This window comes from Mastigoproctus giganteus, chromosome 6 (genome assembly GCF_048544385.1).
Source record: "Mastigoproctus giganteus isolate SK-2022 chromosome 6, ASM4854438v1, whole genome shotgun sequence".
Taxonomy (NCBI): domain Eukaryota; kingdom Metazoa; phylum Arthropoda; class Arachnida; order Uropygi; family Thelyphonidae; genus Mastigoproctus; species Mastigoproctus giganteus.
Window position 1 is genome coordinate 169,787,565 of NC_143580.1, and position 25,907 is coordinate 169,813,471.

Below are 25,907 nucleotides of genomic sequence, written 5' to 3' on the forward strand. Positions count from 1 at the left end.
TTCTGTCTGGGGGACCTCAGAACTATCGTGCATGAATCGCCTATGGAGACGGAAATGGATCTCATGGCGAGACTCATCTGCGCTGCTGCTACTGTCAAAGAAACTCCAGGTGTGTTCAACCGTGTCCGCCAACCATGCTGCGTCAGTGTCACGCATGCATCGCGTCTCATGGTGGAACCTTCAAGCATCTGTTGTAACATCATGAAATGCATCCATCTCGTACTCCATTGTTAATATTATGTCAAATAAACGTTTTCCACTAATTACTGTCTTGTGTCATTTCTGTTTCTTGTGCCTCTGCTACTGTTTTTATGTGACGTTTCCGGTTATGGGTTCCTATGCGATTTACATTCCTTTAGATGTTACCTGCCTCCCCTAAATGTTTGTACCAATATTTTTGAGACACCCTGTATATGTATATATAGGTAACAAAGACTACATATTATTTTAGTAATCAAAGTACATTCAGTTCAACTTGTTCAATATATATATATATACAGGGTGTTTCAGTTAAACGTTTCAGAACTTCTAAGAGGGGTAGGGTACATCCTGACAACTCGAAATCATATAGCAATGTGGGGTCGGAAATGCTTTCCTGAAGCGGTGTTGTACACAGAAGCACCATAAAGAAAAGAGACCGTAAGTGAGAAATCGTTTTAATAATACATGAAAAGAAGCAAAAGGTACATGGATTAAAGTAAGTGTTCGAAGTTTCTTCCACGGGCTACAATGCACGCCTCACATCTCCGACGCATGGACATCCGAACATTCTGGAATATTCCAGGCGAATTTCGAATTTCTTCGAATTACTGCGATTCTTGCAACCAGCTCCTCAGCATTGTCAACAGGGGTGTCATAAACTAGCGTTTTCATATGACCCCAGAAATAAAAATCAAGACATGATAGGTCGGGTGACCGAGCAGGCCAACGCACGGGACCACCACGTCCGATCCACTGTTGACCAAATGTGACATCCAGGTAGTTACGAACATCTCCGCTATAATGGGCAGGGGCTCCATTGTGTTGGAACCACGTTGTCTGTTGCGTCGATGCAGAAATCTGTTCATCTCTCAAAAGTTGTGGCAATACTTGCTGCAGAAAGATCAAGTAGATAGGTCCGGTTAGACGACACGGTAACAGGTAAGGTCCGATGAGGTGATCTCCCATAATACCAGCCCATACATTGACCGAAAATCGAATCTGTGCTGCACGACTTCGTATTGCATGCGGGTTCTCGACCGCCCAGATATGGTCGTTATGCGTGTTGAAAATTCCTTCCCTTGTGAAGGAATTTTCACGGTCATATGAAATCGCTAGTTTATGACACCCCTGTTGACAATGCTAAGGAGCTGGTTGCAAGAATCGCAGTAGCTGCTGTTAAATGTTCCTGTGCCATAGTCGATCGTAAATAATTTTTTATAATTTTAAGCTTCAAGAGACTTCTTTCCCCTGAAGCAACTGACACTGGTAATGTCAGAAAAATTTTTATGACTACTGAAATATTCAGAAATGCATCCTGTAAATTGTTCTCGTATATAAAATTTAATAAATCGTGAGGAGACATTTCTTTTTTTATAAAACATTGTAAGGATTTGATTCCTCAAAAAAGAGTTATGCTGTCACTATCATGATCATTCGAATTTTTGTTGTCACTTACTTTCATGTGCAAATTTTTGCAATGTTTTAATATACCATATTTCCCCATGTATAAGATGCACCTTAATTTTGGGGCCCGAAATTTGAAAAAAAAAATGTATTACATAAAGTTATTGAACTCAAGTTTTATTCATCATAAAATTCATACAACTCATCACTGTCAAAACTCCCATTCATTAGATTGTCCTCATCTGTGTCTGATGACGAATCACTGCCTTCATATATTGCCTCGTCCTCAGTTCCATCTATGGCATTTGAAATGCCACACTTCTTAAATGACTTGACAATGATCTCAATCTTGATATTATCCCAGGATCTTTTCACCCAGGTACAAACTTCTCCTATAGTTGGTTTCTTCACTCTTCCTGCTGGTGTCAAATTGGCCCCAGAAGACTTCATCCGTTGGTTCCATTCGTCTCTCATGGCAGCTTTGAAGGATTTGTTAATGTTGACATCAAGTGGTTGGAGCTGGGATGTCAAGCCTCCAGGTATGACTGCAAGTTTTGTGTTTTGCTCTGCAGCAATCTTTGTATTTTTTTTATGTGTGCCCTGAACTGATTAAGCACCAATAGGGCAGGTTTGCATAAGAACCCACCTGGTCTCCTGCTCCAAACTTTCTCAAACCAGATCTTCATCCCATCCTGATCCATCCAACCCTTGTCATGAACGTGGACAATCACTCCTCGAGGAATGTCTTCTTTTGACGATGTTTTGTGCTTGAAAATCAGCATAGGATGCAGCTTAGTTCCATCGGCACATCAAGCTAGAACAACTGTATAATGGCTCTTTTCATGTCCACTTGTCTTCACAGTTACAGTTTTCACTCCCTTCTTATCAACAGTTCTGTTACTTGGGACATCAAATTGAAGGGGGACTTTGTCCATATTTGCAATCTGTCCCAACTCAAACTGATGTGTCTTCCGACATTGAATGACAAAACAATGAAATTCAAGGACCTTCTGCTCATAGCTTTCAGGCATCTTTTGGGCAAGTCTGGTGCATCCATTAAATCTTTAATGAACCATTATAATGTTGGTGACCAAACCATACGCAGCATCGTAAAAAATATAGGAAAGCTATAGACTTAAAATTGACATCGCAAAAAATAAAGGGAAGCATCGTATTGGACACGCCAGTAGTGCATGGTAAGTTTTTTTTCATTTTTTATCTATCGCCATATTTTTCTACGTAGGTTGCTGAACATTTTTCTATACAGTAAGTCCCCGACTTATGCAACTATGGATTTACGTAAATTTTTTTTTACTTTATTTATTTATTTTTTTTTCCTAGGATTGTAAAATTTAAAACAAACAAAAATAAGCAATCAGTAACAGCGATCATGGCACACACAAGTGAGATGCGGAGTAACAAGCAAAAAAATAGGAAAGAAGAGATTCTTATAATTTATTTATGGTTTTTTTTTTTTTTTTTTATATGACTGAAGATTTCAGTGAAGGGGAAACACATTTGACCATAATAACGTAAAAACCCACACAATTCCAGCTATCGGTATTTTCGCAAATGCAATAAGATCAAGTTTACTACCTGTTTATAATTAGATGCACTAACAGAAAAGCCCAATAAACCGGAAACTGCAAATTGTTTTTATTATTTTATGGTAGTGACCTCCAGAAATGTGCTTTAGTAAAATGTGAGTTCGTGTGAGATAATAATAGTGCTTCCCCCTTAACCCTGTGAAGTTCTTTAGAGAAAATTTCCTTTTGGCCGTTATTGTGGTGCCGATTTAAGTGAATAAGTGACAGCGCTACTAGTAAATCTTCCAAGAAAAGGATAGCCATCGATTTGAATCAGAAAATTAAACTTATAAAAATTCAACTAATAAGATTGTATGAAAATGGCAATTTTCATGCATCCTTATTATTTTAATTTTCAAGCATTAACAAGTATCGTGCGGAATTCAGATTTGTGAGTAATAATATAGTAGCAATATGTTACTAGTCATTCCCGAGTTATGTAAAACTCGACGAAGTAAGAAGTCCTGGAATATATCTCTTATGTCAGGGACTTTTGTGTTTTTGGATTAACCGGGATTTGTTTTATACCATCTATCCCAGAAAATCGAGAGTATACTGTATGTAGGTCTCTTTTTTTTTTTTTCTTTTTGATTACTTGTGTAACAGTTTAATTTAACTTTGTTATTTTAAAAGAATTCATTGGTGATCTTCTTATATCCTTTTCTTGTTTAGGAAGCAGTGACCCTCATCCTTTTGATTCAGGTTCAAAAATACATAATACTCAATCTGTATTGAATTCAGTTGCTCTACAAAATATTAATCAAGATGATAATACCAAATCAGATGAATTAACAAATGCATCATCTTCAAGTTCTTTTAATGTATCTAGCAATGAACTCCTCCCATTCTTACCATTGAATGGTCAGCAGAGCTGCTCATCTCTACTAGAGCCCGCACATGAGAAAACTAAGATGATTAATGGTGAAGGAATACAGAATTCTATTGTTAAAGTAATTGCAGAAGATGGCGATAAATGTTTATTCAAGTGAGTATTTTTTCCCATGTTTACTTCATGTTTTTCTTATAAGGAGGAAATGTATGTGTGTGCCTTATAAATAATAAGCTAATTCTGGTTACACTATAATTATTCATTAATAGATGTATAATATAGAATATCAAACAGCACTATGATCATTTGAGAAAAACCACTTCACTTGGTTTTTCTCCGATGATCATAATAAATTTGAATAAATTAACGCTAATTTGTTTTATCCTCAAAATAACAAATATTTTAATTTTAAAAATGTTCATTGATTAAATTAAGGACAAAAGGGTTTTTTTTTTTTTTTCTGCTTTTGCCATCTTGTACTGTGTATGTATCTCATTTTTTGGGTTGTTCGGGTTTACATGTTGTTTACTTGCCCACTGGTGTTTCCAACTGCATATATACCATCCAACTGCAGTTTCAATCCCAAAAAGGGATTGAAACTGCAGTTGAATGGTATATATAAATAACAAATATGAAAATACTCTTAAATGACTACAACCAAGTATACAGAAGAAAAAAATATATATAATAAAATAAACATATAAAAATATATTTATACATAAAATATAAAACTGGTTAAAAACTGATTAAAATAAAGGGAAAGTGGATTAAAACAAGGGAAAAAAGGGTAAGCAGTAGCTTTTGACATCCCAGGATGCCTTTGTCAGCCCTAAAGTTCCTTAGAGAGCAATGCTGTGATAAGTAGATTCTGGACTATATTACTTGTTCAGAAATGTGGTTTATGCTTAGACCTAGGTTAGAGTTAAAGCAAGTGGGGGTGGGAGGTGATTCCAACAGCAGTAGTGCAGCGGACAGGCATGATCAATCATGTAACCTTAATAAACTTGATTGGGAACAAGTGCATATCCTGTATTCCAAAACTGTTCAGCCAAATGGGAAGCCTCTGCATATCCCCTCCCCCCCCAAATAAAAGTCAAATGGTCATCTTTGTAATCTTGCAAATACCTCTTGGTTTGACCACATAGTACTTATTCATTCAGTCAGGTGGGTGGGGATCTAAATCTGTTCACTTTTGTCTCAGGAAAAATGCATTCAAGAGATTTGCAGATATGTTTTGCAGGATGACTCTAGTATTGGTGACAGAACTAAGCTAGCAGTTACTGATATATGCACAGGCCTTCTACCTTTTCTAGTCAGTACCACTACAATATTTGATGATTGCATATTTTGTCAAGTTAAGAGCACTGTCTTGAGGAAACCTACCAGTTTCATGTCAGATTTAATAATGTAAGGTTTTTGAGGTAAGGTTTTACTTGCCCCTCTATGCCCGTCTTCTGGCGCAGTGATGTGGAAGATGTGTTTTGCCCTTTAGCCGACTTAAGAGGACTAGGCTTTGGTATATGTCATTGGGTTTGAACCTAAAATACATTGGAGAAGGTGGTAAATTCTTCCCTCCCCTTAGTTCTATTAGTCATATGTGGGCCTCCGCATTGAAACCTTCTGTGTATAGGAAGCCAGTGTGTGCAGATCATTTCACACACAACGACTCCAAAGCTCATGTCTTGTTACATTGTCAAATGGGTATTTTTTTGAGATGATACCAAACAGCAATTCTTGACCTGCATTCATTCAGTAGGAGATCTGCAGACTTACTTAACAAGTACAGGTCAGTGTTGAAAAAGTCATGAGTTAGAGTTAAATTTGGAAGCATCTGCAATTCTACCCAGACAGGAGAGGGGGGGAGTATATGATGAGAGCCTTGTCAATCATTTTGGCCCTGGAGAGTATGCACAAGGCTCATGGGGTAGCATTTTGCTCAGTTTGGTCTGAGAGAGAGAGAGAGAGAGAGACTGCTTTTACATGAATGAAATACACTTAAATGGTAAGGGTGTGAGATTGTTTGATGATGCTATCAAGGCAGTATTAGGTGGGTCAGAAAACTGCTGGCTTTTTTTTTTATATGTAAACCCCAAACACGAGAGGTGTTAGAACCTACAGTACTTAGTACTGTGCTTGGGTTGGGGGTTGAGAAGACGAAAGAAGATATTTGTTGACATTGGACTTGAACTTCTGTAGACTGTAATTTTCAGGAAATACGTACGAAGGAAGGTTGTTCCAGAAAACGGCAGTTGAATGAATAAACGAGGAAGATGAAAAGTTGATTCTGTGAGTTTGAAGTTGGACAGTAAATGGATGTTGGCTGGTGGCGGCACTGTTCGGACTGTTTTGAAAGAGAAAGCAGGAATTATAGAAGCTAATTCAGAAGAACAGTGCCCATGGAAGTATCTGTAGAAGAGGCATGCAGCAGAAACAGTACATCTATGAGATAGCAAGTGTAGAGACTCCACTTTGTGGAGTTTCTACACTTGTGATGCTAGCTCCAAAGTGATGCTAGAACTAGGGGACATAAATTCAAGTTACGGGGGGAAATGTTTAGATTGGACTGCAGGAAGTTTTATTTTAGCCAGCGAGTTATAAATTATTGGAATAAGTTGCCTTCATGGGTGGTAGAGGCCGACAGTTTGGGGAAATTCAAAGGTCATCTGGATAGTACTTTCGGGTAGGGAAGCGCATAGGATGATAGGATTCATTTCCTTTTTATTTATTTTTTATTTTATTATTATTTTTTTTATTTATTTTTTATTTTATTATTATTATTTTTTATTTATTAATTATTATTATTTAGTTATTTATTTATTTTTTGTTTTTATCATTATTTTGTTCGGATTTTTTTTTTTTTTTTTTTTTTTTGGCTGGTGCAGCATAAGCCATAGGCTTTCTTGCACCATACGGCCGTTACTAATACTAATACTAAAAACAGCAAATACTTAGACTTCTTTACTTAACCCTAGGCCCCGGGTGCCAAGCGTTCCGTGACCAAGCGATTTCTTTGCGTATCTCAAAGCGTTATCTCTAAAGAGCTTTTAAGTGATAGATTATATTTTGTTTCAACAACCGTTTTCTTTATTTATTAATTAGTGTAGTTCTTTTGCACTAGAAGAAGTAGGCAAAGGCCCAGAAAGGAAAGTTACCTTTCTGTTTTTTATTTCTAATAGTACTAACTAACTAACTTAGCCGCTTGGTCACCTTGTGGCACTGCTCCTGCCTCCCCGTGGTGGGGCCCGAAATCTGGGTGGTAAAACCAACCCCCAGGGCCAAAAGGAGCAAAACATGGACTGTGACAATTTTCCACCGATTAGGACTGCAAATCAAATTCATTGGATTTGCACATACCCGATAATGACTCATCCAATCCAAAGAGACTGAGGACGGATGCTCCCCGAATGGAAAACCCAAGTTTTTCTGATTCTGCATTCACTAACTAACCAATCCTTGGGTAGTTTATCACCATTCCTCATTCAAAAATGTCTTGATAGCGTAGCTGGCTCCCCTAAAATGGTATGACGACTGAAATCTGGCGACCTGCTTGTTGAGAGCACCAACTCCAAACACTCTGAGTCTCTACTCAGACTCACCTCATTTGGTGGAGTTCCAGTTAAGGTGTCCCCACATGCCACACTTAATACATCCAAAGGTGTTATTTCTGAATGGGACCTAATGAATGTATCAGAAGAAGAAATTGTTCAGGAACTGCAGGATCAGAAAGTCACACAGGCAAAACGAATTATGATGAAAAAAGATGGCGAACTCCTTCCAACTCGCAGCATAATTTTGACATTCAGCTCACCTAATTTACCTTCATCAGTAAAAGCAGGGTATTTGCATTGTCACATTCGCCCATATATCCCGAACCCAATAAGATGTTACAAGTGTCAGAAATTCGGACACTCACAAACAGTCTGTCGAGGAGACCCTGTATGTCCTAACTGTGGTTCAAAAGATCATTCCCAGGCTGACTGTAAAGCCCAGGCTCCGCTCTGCCCCAATTGTAAAGGTAACCATCCAGCCTTTTCTAAAAATTATGAACAATGGAAATATGAGAAAAAAATCCAGAAATATAAAATAGAAAAGAAAGTTTCATTCCCAGAAGCAAGAAAGCAAATACAACTAATGACACCTAGACGCATGTATGCTGAAGCCTCTAAAAAGTTTCATTCAATATCAGTCCAGACTGATACATCAATACCTCCAAATATCTCTATTTCGGAATGGGCTCATTCCCTGCTCAGTTTTGTTCCTCAACCTTCAAAGCAACAGATTTCTACTAGAGCTAACAATACACCAGTCACGATACCACCTTCTGCCGATTTCAGATCCCGTAAGATCCATCCAAGCAGATAACGCAGATTCTAATCGAAAACAGACATTTAACTCCTCCCTTATGGATACTAATGAAATTTCAAATCAAGATGATACCAAAACCGTTCTGGAGATCCATCCAGAGGATGAAATAGACAAAAGACCTGTTTTCTCAAAAAGAGATAGGATTAAAATTGACCGTGCCAAACAGACTTCCAAAAAGCAGTCAGATTCAGTTCCTTCATCTAAATTGAAACAATGAACAACGGTGTCCAATGGAATTGTAGAGGCTTTAGGAGCAACATTGATGACATATACGACATAATTAAGCAGCATAAACCAGTGGGCATCTGCTTACAGGAGACATATCTGACTCCTCAGGTATCTCCCTTGATAAAAAACTATACTCTTTTCAGACAAGATAGACCTATTGCAAATAATGCTCGTGGTGGAGTAGCCATTCTCATAGATTCGCGAGTCCCATGCAGACGCATTTCTTTACAAACCTCTATAGAAGCCGTTGCTACCCGAATAGCAATTGGCATCACTCTGACTCTTGTTTCGATCTATCTACCACCCAATCATCCGTGTACTATTCACGAACTTGAAAATCTTATAATGCAGTTGCCAACCCCTTTCTCTTTATTGGGCGACTTCAATGGACACCATCCATTGTGGGGTTCTCCCAATGCAGATGGACAAGGGCAACTCATTGAAATGCTCATTGACAGGCAAAACATAACCATCCCTAAATACTGGTTCACCAACTTACATCCATCTCCCAACAGGAACAGTGTCTGCAATAGTTCTATCTATATGCTCTCCGATCCTTTTTCCTAATATTGAGTGGACAGCTCTAGATAATCCACTAAACAGTGACCACTACCCATTAATCTGTAAGATCCAAATATCACACTCTTCAACTGCAAAAACCAAAATAAAATGGAAATTTTCCAAGGCAGATTTGGCCAAGTATACCTCTCATGTTTCATTTAATAAACAGATTGTCGAATCTTTCCCAATTGACACAGCCACTGATCATATCACCAAAGAAATTCTAGCAGCTGCATCTATTGCCATCCCACAATCACAATCAGACACCTACAGACCCATAAACTATTGGTGGAATGATGAATGTAAGAATGCCAAAAAAGAAAAAAACGAGCGTGGAATATATTTCGCAAATACCCTACTACCAATAATCTTATAAATTATAAGAAACTAAGAGCCAAAGCCCGACACATCAGAAAGAAAGCTAAAAAAAAATCTTGGATCCGATTTGCAACTTCAGTAAATAAAAATACTGATGTAAGAATAATATGGAAGGTCATTAGTAATTGCAAAAGCCCCAGCATCTCGACCTGCTGGGTCGGTGTGACTAGAAAACGGAAGCCAGCTGGAGTGAACATTGTTGTTTGTTTGTTTGTTATTTGGTTTTTAGGAGCATTAGCAACTAAGGCCATATTGCCCCGTGAATTCGTATTTGGTGGTGACGGGCTCGAACCCCGGTCTAATCAAGAAGCGTGTGCTACACACTGCTGCTCCTTCCCACCTGGCTACGGAAGCGCCATAGGAGTGAACATTAAAATCACCAAGGGAAATTACCTCACTGTTAGGAAAGTTGGACTGGAGAAAGTCAAGTTGCAAAGAGAGGGAGTCAAAAAGCTCCAAGTGATTAGTGGAGTTGGGAGAATGGTAGCGACAACAGATGAATTTTACACAATGAGGTAGAGAGATTTTATGCCAGAGAAGATCAAAGAGAGTAGATTCCAAATTGCCAAGTCTCTGACAGGGAATATCAGAACGGACATATGCACACGTACCACCTTTGATGCGAAAGGAATCATACACCGAATAATTTGGGCATCTGAGATGAGCAGTAGTTGAATCAACCGATAACTGAGATTCTGTCAGAAAAAGTACATGGGGTTTGGCAGTCTGCAAGTGGAAATGGACATCGTTAAGATTAGAATTGAGACCACGTATATTTGTGAAATGTATTAGGAAGTGCTTGAATGTGGACATGTGTTTTTGTAAGGGGCAGCTCCTAGAACGTTAGTTCAACTCCACCGCATAACTCTGTGAAGAAGAGAATCAACTGTAAAGGGCCAGAAATGTGTTGGTGTAGGTTTATGTGTTCTGTTCTGGACTCTTGGCTGCCCATAAGCATCAGTCACCTGGAGAGATGATTCTGGATACTCGTCCACACCACAGAAAGGTAGGCCAGATTTCTCTGGGGGCTCACCCAAGAGAAAGAAAAAAAAAAAAAAAATCTGTGGTGTAAAAAAAAAAAAGAAATTATAACAATAAATGAAAAATAAAAAAATCCCAAATAAAAAAGTTCTTTCAGCTACACATGAGTGTAGAACATGTGAGTGAAAAAAAAAATGCAAGTGCTGTCTTGCTGGTGGGGCTTTAGCATTAGCAGATGCATATGATGCAAGAAAGCAATCTTATACCACAGTATCAGCCAAATAAAATTAAAAAAAAAAAAAAAAAACCTTCTCGTTTCACCCATCCATTCGCTCCATCATGTCAACATCCCTGGTACCGCTTTTTCATCATACTTATATCCTGATGCAAGTGTTATCCTTGCTCATCACTTACATCCCCCAAGTTTTGAGGGAAAAAAAACTAATGGGAATGAAGAAAATGAATGTTCAATAACATCAGCACCCCATATCTTTATAAAATTGCAGTAAATTTTACACTAAAGATTCATAATTGCCTTCTTTCCTTCTGAGAGAGAATATGCACAATTGCTAGTTCAGTATCCTATAGTTTTGTTTCATATACATCATCATCTTTAAAGAATTTCTTTGAGGCCAAATTTAAATAAAATTGTAGAGCAACTAACGCTCACTACAGCCACATAATATAAATATTAAAAAATTATTAGATTATGAAGAAAAATAAAAAGGGGCTGGAGAAATAAAGAAATATTCGCAAACATCACAGGCTACATAACCAACAACGTATATCCTTGAAGGTAATGCATTTAAAGTAAAATAGAAGAGAGGCAGAATGGAAAAAACACAGATAAAAGCAAAGAAACAAAAAGTTAAACAAAGACAGTAGTTAAACCAAGACAGAAGTGTGGGAGGGAAAAGAGTAAAGAGAACAGTGGAACAAATACAGTCAGTTTTGTGTAATGCTCATTTTCGAAACACGAATTTGCTCCAACGCGACTGATATATTAGCAAACAGTTTGCAGTATAACGTGATTTTCATATTTCATCTACAAGTAACACCAGGTGAGCGAAAACTGGGCACCAAGCTGAATAGCAACCTTCCCAGCAATACATACAAGTTTGTGAAGCTTAAAAAATGTCAAATGTATGAGAGCTATATTTCTCATTTATTGTAGTTGTATTTGTCGGAGACACACCGTTGTCATTCACTGTATTCACAAGATTTAGCTGCTGTTGCACCGTAAAACCAACAACAACATATTTACAAGATACGTGATTTGTAGGCCCACTGAAGTTTTCGGGAGCTCACATTTTTTCTGTTTGAACAGAATTTCATGAGACGGGATAGCATGAGCAGAAGAGCATATTTCTGGAAGTCACTACCATACAACTGTATCTTTGTTGTGAAAAAAAAAAAAAAAAAAGATAAACTGCAGCCATTATCAACCCACTGCAGGATAGAAGCCTCCTCAACAATTCATGCTGAGGGAAATGGACCATAATCTGCCACGCTGTTCCAGTGCGGGTTGGCAGATCGACCATATTTAGCAGTCAGAGGCTTGAACCCCTGTCTACTCAGAGCATGTGCTACTGCACTCCCGCTCCTGACTACTTGGCTACGGAGGCCATTTTTGTTGTGAAATTTAACATTATTTGGCCTTTGCAGTAACTGGTAGTCGCCGCTCTAAATTTGTTCCTTTTTTTTTTTTTTTTCCTTTTAAACCTGGCTGTTTTTGCCTACTTACTATCTTACATATTAAACATTTTTTTAGATATGTGTTCCTTCAACTGCATTTTTCATCGTAGTTTTCTATTTTCTTTTTCTTCATTTATTTATTATACTTTTGTAGATGATTTACTGTATCTTTTTGTGATTTTTCATGTTTTTGGCCTAGGCACCATAAAGAGGGTTACAGTCTAAATTAGTTATTTATTTATTGGCTCATAATCATGCCTTTTATTTATACTGTTCTAAATTTTTGATACATTTTCCTTCCACTGTACCCTTTACTCCTTTTTTTTTTTTTTCTACTTCTGTCTTAGTTTAACTACTGTCTTTTTTTAAGTTTCTTGTTTCTTTGTTTTCTCTGCTCTTTTCCATTCTGCCTCCCTCCCTCATATTTTACTTTACATACGTTATATATTAGGTTTTTTTTTTTCCTTGTACTTTCTGTAGTCTTTCAGTCTCCTCCTTGTGCTATTTTTCTACTTTTCTTTATTTCTTTTAGGCTGATGTCGTGTACATTGAGCACTTCACTCTACCATATTCATACTTTAATTTTTAATTTAAATATATATATATATATAAATGTTCACAAAAAATACCTGATAGGTTTAAATTTATATAATTTTCATTGATAATCATTCTATATTATTGTATTTTGTGTGGTGTCCTTACTTAACGTTTACTTGTCATCTGCAGGAATGGAAATGAAACACTTAAGTTTTGAGATGAATGTTTGGAGCCATAGTGTAATTTGCTAATACTGGACAATGATATATATACCTGTATGCATATAATTTTAGATATTTTAAGTATTATGTACAAATTAAGTAATTATTAGAAAAAGTTATTATAGCATGTAAATATTTATAATTAATTTGTAAATATCGTTTTTGATGAGCTTTATCTTTTATAGTGAAAACAGTGAATTTGTACATGACTATCACAAAGATGTATGTATTAGCTCCACTATTTCAAACGGAGAATCTCTATTAGAATGGTCCAAAGAAGTTACCAAAAATTATCCAGGTGTTAAAATAACAAATATGACCACATCTTGGAGAAATGGCTTGGCATTTTGTGCTATCATACATAATTTCTGTCCAAATCTGATTGATTTTGACTCATTATCACCTCATGATATTAAAGGAAATTGTGAAAAGGTATTTTAGTATTTTGGAATAATATTAAGTTCTAGTCATTTTTTCTTTATTATTTTTAATTTCTTATTTTTGTGTTATATATATATATATATATATATATATATTTTTTTTTTTTTTTTTTTTTTCACTGTGAAAAGTATATTGAAATATAATATGATGTGCATTATAGAAATACTTGTGATTTTTTGGTGTTCATTAATTTTCAAGGAATACTTTTGCAACTTCATGTAATGTCTCCTCAGGTTGCTCGGTGAGGCTAACAGCAGTACATTGTGAAAGTCAAAGTAAACAAGGCATTTCTAACCTGTTTTTCACCTATCATTTAATATAGGGCATAGTCTTGTTAAAACAGAAATGCCCCCTCCCCCACACACACACATAGAACTTCTCAGGGTAGGGAATAATGTAGTAGATACCAGCATTCATGCTGCTTAGTAAGCAACCATTACTCCCAGTGGAAACTGCAGAGTGTGTAACGTACTTCAAGAAGTGAGTCATATATTTTCCAGATCCAAATTGCTGAAGCAATCTGAACACGGTTTGACATTGATATGTATTACTGTAGATTTGTGGATGAGAATGGTAGTATGGACCATTGAGAGGTATGGTATCCCATGTTATGCATTGCTTTCTTCAAATGCTGCTGCTCCTGCTTGTGATTAGTGGTAGTAGTGGCATGTGATGCAAGAAAGCATGTGTATGAGCTTATGCAGCATCAGCCAAAAAAATGATGATGTTTCTTATTCATTGCTGTTGTTGGCATGTTTGTCACTGATTCACCAATGCTATTTCACTGGTCTTCCTTCACTGATTCACCAATACTTCATCCTGTCAGTTCTGTTAACATTTTCAAGCTTTTGATGGGTGGCATCATTTCTGCAAATTATTTTCTTTCTGCTATCACATTGTTCACCGACTATTTAGAGGTTGGCTTAGTGATTATCAGCCAAGTTTGTTAATCTTCTTGGTTCATTGCTAGCCTATGATTCTGCATTCTTACCTTCATAGTAGGTAAGAATGCAGAAGGCATTGGGGGTAGGAAAGCAATGGGGGAGGGAAGAGTTAAATCCAAGTTTGAAAGGAGGAGAGATGGATGTCTAGCATAAGTTGGGAAAGAGTGGATGTACCTCCTCTTGTTCTAATAGATTTTTGATATCTGAATTAGTTTGGATGATATATGTTTCAGCATATTCTCTTTTTTTGCTGTAATGTCATTTTTATTTTAGGATTACTGTATATCAAAGCTGTACCCCACAGATGTGGAATAAAGTGTCACAATGCTGGCTTTATGGTTGACTTTTCTGGTATATCTAGCATGCTGAGCCACTCTCTTTCACAAATACCTTTGTACCTATTGGTTTGAACAAATTTAAAGTAGGATGAAAATGTATGAGAACTTGTTTTAATTTAGTGTTCCTTGGAAACTTATTTTTAATGATTTTTCTGCATAAAGGTTGGAGATAGCCATTTTTGGAGTAGTAGGTGCATGGGGCCCTCAGAGTGATTATTTCTGTTTTACCACCCAAAGGATGGACCAAAATTTCATTTATGTATATTTTAATATTGGAAAAAAAATGACATCTCCATGTTTATTGATTTCTGTCCTTTTAAAAAAACAATTATATATTTTTAAAAAAAATTATCTATACACATACAGAATAGGTGCATGTATTTTTTTTTGTAACTTTTTTTTTTTTACTATAAGTATAAAATGTTACTTCATTACAGAAATTAAAAGAAACAAACAAACACACATGCATGTGCACACACACACACACACACACACACACACACACACACACACACACACACACACACACACACACACACACACACACACACACACACACAACAGTGTAATATTTGTCAATTAATATTGATGATATATTTGAGGAAAAATTAAGCAGTATTGCCAATAAAATAAGTAGAGCCAAAGATGTTCAGCAGAACTGGCGCCTCCGTAGCCAGGTGGGAAGGAGCAGCAGTGCGTACCACACGATTAGACCGGGGTTCAAGCCCGTCACCAGCAAATACGGAGGATGCGGAAAGGTCAGGGAATGACCACCGCATATTCCGGAGCAATATGGCCTTAGTTGCTAATGCTCCTAAAAACCACAACAACAACAGCAGAACTGTTTAACTATCACTAATAAAATAACAAGTAATTTAATTTTATGCATCTTGTTATTTTATGAATCATATCACAAAATTGTGTCAGTCCTTGTAGATTTTTTTTTTATATTAATTTATCCTCCAATAAAACAAATGCTTATCATTTCACAGTCAGCATTATTGGTATTCCAAGAATATTCCTCTTGGCATTAATTTCCTTCTAAAACAGCTACTCACTCTATACTAGTACCAAATCCATCCTACCATGGAATATCATTCCTCCATCTGAATCCATCACCACCAAATACGGAGGATGCGGAAAGGTCAGGGAATGACCACCACATATTCCCGGAGCAATATGGCCTTAGTTGCTAATGCTCCTAAAAACCAAAAATAACATAACATAACAACCATCTGAATCAGTGCTCACAAACTCTCTCAAGCTTCTAGACTCAGTTTTAAAGAGGGAAGTTGGGTTAATTAAGGACTCATCTCTTACAAAATATCTTCACTCTGTGTCTCATAGACATTCAGCTTCTGCTGCATTCCTTTTCTATAGATACTGCCATGAGTGCAGTTCTGAATTGGCATCTGTAATTCCCCTGTCCTCTACCAAAGATTCAACCATTTAGTATCATTCACTGACTCCAAACTCAACTAACGTTTCTTCTTCTTCTTCATTGTTGCCACTGTGATAGTATTGATATAAGTGATACTTGGAAATTATTCTCTATAGCTTTGTAGCAGTGTAACCAGTATCAGAAGAGGCTTATAAACTACAAATTTATGGAAATACAAATGTGTCTTAATTATGCAACTTTATCACATAGTAAGTAACATAATCTGAAAGAGCTTGGTTTGTACTGTCATTAAATAAGTGGGTTTAGTGTGTTGTTTTTAAATTAAATTTAGACCAAAATCATGCCTCAGATTAGAGCAGCAAAGCAAAGCAAAGGTCTTAAAGTAGCTGGAATGGTTTGATTTGGGAAGGGGGGCAAAACTTCCAAAGGCAGTTCTCCAACAAATCAGGATTATGTCATGTATTACTTGTGCTTTTTGTAAAGCTACCTCTAGCAGGACTTGATACAGCCATAGGTGATGCCACTGTATATTTGTTGCAAAGTGTTCAGCACAAACTTGGCATTCTGATGGGATTATATGAGGGCTTGAAGAATAGTGTTGATGCCCTTGAGTTAAAGAGAGGACTCATCAAGCACTCAGCCACCCAAGCCAGTGCTTGAACCTATGTTCCAGTATCAGACAACACAAAGACATCCCCCACTGCAGGCAGAGATCCTTGTCTGGCATAAATGGCTATAGTTGGTGACTTTGATTGTCAGGGAAACATTCTGTAAAAAAGGACAAGTGGAATAGGATCAGGGTATGTCGTTCCGGTTCAGAAAGGACAGACAGGACAGGAAGGGGTGGTTATGCTTATTAGTTCAGAAGCATATAAAATCTAAGGCAATGCATTCAGAGGATATGGGTGGCCACTGCAATGTTAAGTCAGTTTGGTGTGACACAAGCACTGGGAAAACAAAGATGAGAGTAGTTGTGTAGTGTAGGGCTGTTGACTGTGATGAGTATAATGACCACTGTACAGACATACAGGGTGTGGCAATAAAGTTCCTGGACTGGTATTGTTGCAGCCATGTTCACTGAGGTTGAAAATAAATTGAAATGGTATGTTGTAGTTCAGACTTCCTTCAACAGATGGTAAGAGAGATTGTCCAGTAGATAATTCACACACAGATCGTAAGTAACACCATTTCATTAGTAGGATTAATGTTCCATGTCATGATTTTGCAGTGGCACAACAAATGAATATCAAATTTTGCTTTAAAATTATAAAATCTGAAACAGAAACATATTAAATGTTAAATACTGTTTATGGTGATGAGATGTTAAGCTCTATTAGAGTGTTTGATTGGTATAAGCAGTTCAAAGAAGGCAATGAGGGTGTTTACAATGACCAAAGAAATGGGCACCATCATCATCTTGAAATCTATCTTGATCTGGTTATCAGCAGTGATTATTTGTGTATTAATAATTTGCAGATAAAGGAACCACCTAGTGGTTCCTTTATCTGCAAATCCCACACCAGTACACTGATCACAGTATACTGGTGTGGGATTTACTTAAAGATATAATTACCATCAGGGGTAAAGGGAAGGGTTTTTACTTCCATAAAGATGACTGTAGTGGTCTCGGACAGTTTTAAATTCTGTACAGCGGAACCAACTGAAGATGTTACCAACAGCAAATTCTAAGTGGCAAGCATTCAAGGAATTAATCGTGGAAGCTACTAGGCTTTTCATACCGTTTAAGAAATATTGTTCAAGGTTTAGGCCTAAATGGTTGTAAATGAACTAATGAGACTTGTGGCAGAGAAGAAAAATGCATGGGATGCATATAAATTATCAGACGACACAAGCCTATGGCAGATATGAGCTAGTCTGTAATCAAGTCAAAAAGGAAATTAGGCAAGTGAAAGCAGATTACGAGAAATCTTTGGCAAAGGATGCTAAGAAAAACAGCAACGACTTCTTTACTTATATAAAATCTAAAAGGAAGGGGATGAACCAGATTGGTCCACTTGATTTCGATGGTTCGACTGTTGATGATCCTGCTCCGATAAGTAACAAACTGAATGAGTATTTTGCATATACATTCACACATGACGAGTTATTAAGGGAGGAAAATGCCAGACGTTTATCTCAAACTGTAACAGGGTGCTTAGTGATTTTGTAATAACTGAGAGCAAAGTGGAGGAGAAATTGTTGAAGTTAAACTTAAGAAAGGCTCCTGGGTGGATGGGATCTATCCAGTTATATTAAAGGAGGTGGCAAAGGAACAAAGCAAACCCTTAAACATAGTTATAAGATCATCCTTGCACTCAGGGGAAGTCCCCACGGACTGGAGATGTGCAAATGTATCCCCAATTCACAAAGGGGGATTGAAGGATGACATGAGTAATTACAGACTAGTTAGTTTAACTTCTGTTCCGGGTAAAATAATGGAGTCACTGGTTAAATATGCATTGCAGGATCATCTAGACAAGACTGCAGCAATAATTCAGACACAACATGGGTTTGTTAAGGGAAAGTCTTGTCTGACAAATTTGATTGGATACTATGATGCAGTTACAAAGGAACTGGATCCAAAAAATAATTTTGATATCATATATTTGGATTTCAGGAAAGCTTTTGACACTGTTGCGCATGGAAGACTACTGTACAAATTGTAGCAGAATGGTATTAAGGGTAAGTTGCTACAATGGATAAAATGGTGGTTGAGTGGGAGAAGACAGAGAGTGGTAATCAACGGATTCTGCTGTTCATGGACTAATATTATTAGTGGAGTCCCGCAAGGTTCAGTGTTGGGCCAACTGTTGTTTTATAAATTTATCAATGATATTGATGAAGATATATCAGGCTTAGTGTTGAAGATTGCAGATGATACAAAGGTTGGCAGGGTTGTTAATGACATTAACACCAGTTAATTACTGGCAGTGTGCTACTGCAACAGGATCTAGAAAATTTGGGCAGATGGGCTGAGAAGTGGCAACTGAAGTTTAACATTGACAAATATAAAGTACTGCATATGGGTAGAAGTAACCCCAGAGGAACATACCAACTGTGTGGTACTACACTTAGGGTGGTAGAAAATGAAAAAAACCTGAGAGTAATTGTGCAGTTAGATTTGAAGTTTTCTGAGCAATGCAGGCAGGCAGGCTGCCAGAGCTGGTCATGGATTTTGTCAGTTATATACAGAAGTTTGCTAGCAGGGAAAAGGAGGTGATTATCCCTTTGTATAAGGCAATGATCAGTCCATGCCTTGAGTACTGTGTACAGTGGAGGCCTCATTATAGGAAGGATGTAGATTTGCTTGAGTGTGTACAGAGAAAGACAACAAGATTGGTGAGGGGAATGAAGAGGTTCTCTTAACAAGATAGACTTAAGTTCTGCAAATTGCAGCAGCTGGAGACTAGGCACCTGTGGGGTGATCTGATCAAGGTATATAAGGTTTTGAATGGATTGAGCATTCTCAATTCTGATGCGATTCTTTCGCTTGCTCAGATTACGAACCTAAGGGGCATAAATTCAAATTAAGGAAAGACAGCTGTAGAATAGATGTGTGGAAATTTGCCTTTAGCCAGTGTGTGGTTAATTGCTGGAACAAATTTCCATCTGTCGTTGTGGAAGTTGATAGCTTAAATAAATTCAAGGAGGAACTGGACAAATATTTTGAGGGAATGGTTGTGTGAATTTTTTTTTTTTGCTGATGCTACATAAGCTACATATTATTACTAAATGAGGGCAGAAGTGCAAACAGCTTGGGAAATTGTGGCAAGAGATGCTTAGAATAATGGCTAATGAGTTGGATAGGAATGAATAGACAATTCATCAAATCTGTGCAAAATTTGTACTGCACAGACTCACGGCTGAGGAGAAGCAAAAAAGAATGTCATCATTCAAAGATATCATCCAGACTTGTCAAGGCAAATTCTAATTTCCTTGATTGTATTGTCACTGGAGATGAGTGTTAGGTGTTTCAAAGACAAAGTATCAAAGGATGCAGTGGACTTCAAAATCATCAACGAGGTCCAAAAAGTTTTCTTTAGAGAAGTTCAGGATCAAGTTGATTCTGATCATGTTTTTTATAAATAGGCTGTGATTCTCAATGAATTTTACCCAAGGGGGAGAGTCAATAATGCGTTCTACATACAAGTGCTTCAAATACTAATGAAGGGCCTTTTCTGGGTGAGGCCATAATTTCGTGAGAAAGGCAGCTGGTTCTTGCTGCACCAAAATGCCCCCACCCATTCTTCAAATATGAATACATTTCTGATGAAACTGCATTTTACAGACCAACTATGTACCCACTTCTCTCGATCTAGAATTAGTGGACTTCTTTCTCTTTCCCAAAGTGAAAACTATTCTCAAAAGAAAGATTTCTGGATTGTGAGGACAGAAAAAAAAATGTAACTGCTGAACATCATCTCTTTGGACACCTTTACTGACTTTTTTTCAGACCCTTTCAGAATGATATAATAATGCATTCTATCAGGCGATTTTGAATAAAAATGAAACCTTTTTTTCACTTCTTAACTTTGTGTTTTTTTATTGCACAAGTCTAGGAACTTCATCGCCACACCTCATATAGAGTGTGCCAGTAAATCAAAAATCTTGTAATGGAGGACTTTTAACTTTCCAGTTATTGACTGGACCTTGTTGGTTGGTCACTCATGTAGCAACAAGATTTTATGGATTTATTGGATGATTGTTTTCTACACCAGCATGTTAGAGAGACAACAAGGGATAGCAATACTCTTGATGTGATCATCAGCAGTGACCTTTCTTGCATTAAGATGTGCACGTAATAGACTCACTAAGCAGCAGTGATCATGTATTGATATAGGATTTACCTAAAGATGTAAATCTCAGACAGTTTTTAAATTCTATGCATTGGGGCCAACTGATGAAATTACCAACAGCAAATTCTAAAGGAGAATCATTTAGAATTGTTATTGTAATAGCTACTAGGCTTTTTATACCAATTAAGAGATACAGTTCAAGGCATAGACCTAAATGGATGTCACATGACGTGATGAAACTTGTGCAGTGAAGAAAATGCATGGGATGCCTATTAATTATCAGGTGATATAGATGCCTACAGTAGATATAAACTGGTCTACAAAAAATTCACAAAGGAGGTTCGGTAAGCTTAGATTACAAGAAGAATCTGGCAAAGGATGCAAAGAAAAGCAGCAATGACTTCTTTACTTATATAAACATAAGAAGAAAACAGTTGAATCACATTGTTCCACTAGTTATGAATTGATTAACTGTTGATTATTAATATTGACATTGTAATGAATAATACTGACATTTCAGATTGCTGACAAACTGAGTGGGTATTTTTGAATCTACATTCACACATGAGAAATTTTTTAGTTGATGAAGGTATATCGGACTTAATGTCTAAATTTGCAGATCATATACAAAAGTTAATCACAATCATCAGGGTATGCTACTGCAACGAGATCTAGACAAATTAGACAGATGAGCTGAGAAGTGAGAATCGAAGTTTAATATTGACAAACGAGAGGTACTTTATGGGATGCACTTCCCAGATTAACATACCAGCTGTGTGGTATGTTAATCTGGGATTAATCTGGGCAGTGGATAATGAAAAGTATTGTAATTGTGCATAATTGGGCATAATTTTCTAGTCAAATATTAAGTTCTCTGAGTAGTGCACACAGGCTTCCATGATAGCTCATGGTGTTTTGTCAGTGATATACAGAAATTTTTCCAGCAAAGATATGAGGTGATTTCCCTTTGTATAAGGCTTGGCTTGATTTTGAATACTGCATACAGGTCTGGTCTGGAAGCCTCATTTTTGGAAGGAAGTGGATCTGTTGGAATGGGTACAGAGAAGAGCAACAAAATTGGTGAGAAGAGCTAAAGGGTACTCTTACCAGGAAAGGTTTGAGTTCCGAAAATTGCAGTGTCTTGAGACCAGTCATCTACAAAGAGATCTGATTAAGGTGTTTATGGCCTTGAATGGATTGAAGAAGCTTCTCATTACTGATGGAATTCTTCCTCTTGCTCAGACCACACTCATGAGGGGGGCTTACAATTCAAATTGAGGAAGCATTGTTGCGGGTCAAATGTGCAGAATTTGCATTCTGCTAGAGCATGGTTGATTGTTTGAACACCCTTCCATCTGGAAGGGTGTTCAAACAATACTAAAACTTATGTAAACACTAGAAGGAAAGGGATGAATCAGATTGGTCCACTTGATATTGATGGTTCGATTATTGATGATTCTGCTCAGGTAGCTGACAAACTGAATGAGTTTTTTGCATCTACATTCAAGCATGAGGAATTGTGTATCGAAGTGGAGGCCAGATGCTTATCAAACTCTAACAGGGAACTAAATGATTTTGTAATAACTGAGAGCAAAGTGGAGGAGAATTTGTTGAAGTTAAATAAGACCTGGGGTGGATGGGATCTATCCAGTTATATTAAAGGAGGCAGCAAAGGAAGTAAGCAGGCCCTTAGCCATGATTATGAGAGCATCTTTAGACTCATAGGAGGTCCCCATGGACTGGAGATGTGCAAATGTATCCCCAGTTCACAAATGGGGATTGAAAGGTGACATGAGTAATTACAGACCTGTTAGTTTAGTTTAATTTCTGTTCTGGGGAAAATAATGAATCACTGGTTAAAGAAGCACTACAGGATCATCTAGACAAGACTGCAGTTATATAGTTCAGACACAGCATGGGTTCATTAATGGGAATTCTTGTCTGCTCAATTTGGTCAGATATTATGATGTGGTCACAAAGGAACTGGATGCGAAAAATAATTTTGGTATTATATACTTGGATTTTAGGAAAGCTTTTGATACCCTTGCACATGGAAGACTACTGTACAATTTGGAGCAGTATGACATTAAGGGCAAGTTGCTGCTATGGATAAAGGGGATGGTTGAGTGGAAGAAGACAGAGGGTGGTAATCATTGGACACTGCTCTTTGTGGAACAATGTTATTACTCGAGTCCCCCAGGGTCCGTGTTGAGCCCATTGTTGTTTTCTGTATTTATCAATGATATTGATGAAGGTATGTCAGGCTTAATGTCCAAGTTTGCAGACAATATGAAAGTTGGTAGGGTTATTAATGGCAGTAAGGGCGGTTATACTACTGCAACAGGATCTAGAAAAGTTGAGCAGATAGGCTTAGAGGTGGCAACTATAGTTTAACATTGACAAATGCAAAGTACTGCTACCCATATGTTACTACACTCAGGGTAGTGGAGAATTAAAAAGACCTGGGGTAATTTTGCAGTCATAGGAAGTTTTCTGAGTAGCTCATGGGGTCTTATCAATGATATATAGGAATTTTGCTATCAGGGATAAGGAGGTGATTATCCCTTTTTTATAAGGCAGTGAGTGGGTCAGGCCACACCTTGAGGACTGCATACAGGTCTGGAGGCCTCCTTTTGGAAGAATGTAGAGTTGCTTGAGCAAGTACACAGAAGAGCAACAAGATTGGTGAGGGGAATGATTGGGTCCTCTTACCAAGAAAGGCTTAAATTCTGCAAATTGCAGCCTTTGGAGACTAGGCACCTGACAGGTGATCTTATTGAGGTGTATAAGCCTTTGAATAGTTTGAGTCAGCTCTATGCTGATGGGATTCTTCTTCTTGCTCAGATTCTGCACCTGAGGGGGCATTAATTCAATTTGATGAATGACAGTTGTAGAATAGAAGGGCGGATATTTGCCTTTAGCCAGCCTTTAGGAGGTTGATTGCACAAACTTTCATCTGTCATGGAATTTGACAGTTAAATTAATTCAAGACTGAACTAGATAGACTTTTGGAGTGAAATGAGAAGTTTTTTTTTTTTGTTTTTTTTTGGCTATATAAGCTTGCTTTCTTGCATCATATGCTAATGCTAATATCATCCATGAGAGTAATGACCAATTTTGAAATCTCACACAGTTTGCTAGTAAATTAAATTCTCTTATTAAATGGTCCATGAATATTATAAAAAGAAGCAATTACAAGGTGCAGTCCCGCCTCACATGAAGTTTAAACTATTTTCCAGTGCTTTCTTTAGTCATCAGTGCAGATTTGCTATTCTTATACAAACATTTTATTCCTCTGTATATATTTTCCTTTATACAGAGGTTATGATTTATCATGTTTTTCCAAAATTTTAAATGACATGTTTCCAGTTACTTTGTGAAATCTTAAATACAGGTTCCTGTATTTCAGTGGCTTTTCTGCAGTTTGTCTTAATTCATATATTTGATTTTGACTTCCTTGTTTGGTCTTGAAAACCTTTACATCTTTTGTTCAAGTTTACATTCAACAATACTCCTGACTCTCTTCTCTAACCTAGATTTTACTCAGAACACTAAGGAATGAAATTCCTTTGTAATTTCTGCATTCAGTTTTATTTGTTCTTTTTTATGTATTGGTACAATTAATTCCTTGGTCCAGTTTTCTTGGACTTTGCCTTCATGAAAGACCCTCTAAATAATAATATTGTGATTATCATGATGCAATTTTCCATCCAGCTGCTAGGATTTCAAGTCTAATTTCATCTACCTTTCCATATTTCATACTTACCATGATGATTTCTACCTTGATAATGGAGTTAGTATCATATTTTCAATATGCAATTCCAACCTTTCACCATTATGGAGTTTAATGTATATAAAATTTCCAACACATGCTTTAGCTGTGCATCCTGGGAGTTAAGTTTCATGTATAAAAACACACACAACTTTCTTTTTCTGAAAAAACTAACTGACGATGTTTCACAAAAGTCTCCTGTCGAGGCTCTTGGTTGCTTAGTTCTCATTACAGTTTTATGTATGACAACCTAAGTAAAGAGAAGTGCACTCCTTTTTTTCCTTGAGGCATTTTTAACATATTCATATCTTCGAACCATACAGATTCAGAGGTGAGTACCCTTAAAAACATAAACCCTTGCTAAAACTTAATGGCAAAAATAATCTGTAATATAATTCCTTTTTATAAATAATTCACATTTAATTCATCAAATTATTTACTCCATATTTCTAAAATATCCTTATCTTCTGTTTTAACTTGTAATTTTTGATTTTCATAGGTTATGATTTTTCCCTCTATTCTGAGATTTGTAAACTAAAAATTTTTCCAGTTTCCTAATACAGTGGACCCCTGCTTTATGATTTTAGTGTTTGGTTCACTATATGATCAAATAAATTTACGATGGAGTTTCCGTAATAAAATACCATTCACTATATGATATGTATTAAGTGCCAGTCATTGTTATCATGTTTGCGAATTGAATTTTAATTCTATTAAACAACAGTTCAACATTTTTAATTCTATTAAACAACAATAAGCAAAAATAGGAGGAATATTATCAACAGGCTATAAAAGTAAAGATATAAAGCACAAATTTACACTTTATTACCTTACTAATTAACAAAATTAAACAAGATGTGAAAATCAGTAGAATATTTTCTATAGGTTAACAAAATAAAAATAAATTTACACTTACACACAGCTTAATTAATACTGTAATATGTACATACTAACTAATTGATATTTATGTTCACTGACTTTTTTTTTTTTTTTTTTTGGGTTGTAAAATTTAAAAAAAAAAAAAAATATGTGCAATCGATAACAAAGAACATGGCACACAAATCGCAATAACGCACAAATGAGATAGAGTAACAAGTTTACGAAGCTAAAAAATAGGAATGAAGAGAGGATTCTGAAAATTATTTATGTTTTTATATGATTGAAGAGGAAGGGGAAACTCGTTTCGCCATAATAACGTAAAAGCCACAGAATTCCAGTTATCAGTATT

At 36.7% G+C, this 25,907-nt stretch overlaps 1 protein-coding gene across 4 annotated transcripts in view; it reads left to right on the forward strand.

Annotated features, from left to right (window-relative positions):
- Window positions 1-25,907, forward strand: part of Ehbp1 (Eps15 homology domain containing protein-binding protein 1) — a 524,539-nt gene that overhangs the window by 142,163 nt on the left and 356,469 nt on the right. For all 4 annotated transcript variants that reach the window (XM_090376583.1, XM_090376585.1, XM_090376584.1 and 1 more), the window contains exons 7-8: window positions 3,864-4,176; window positions 13,172-13,418. In XM_090376583.1, coding sequence (XP_090232709.1) covers window positions 3,864-4,176; window positions 13,172-13,418 — 560 coding nt within the window. The remainder of the gene's footprint in view (window positions 1-3,863; window positions 4,177-13,171; window positions 13,419-25,907) is intronic.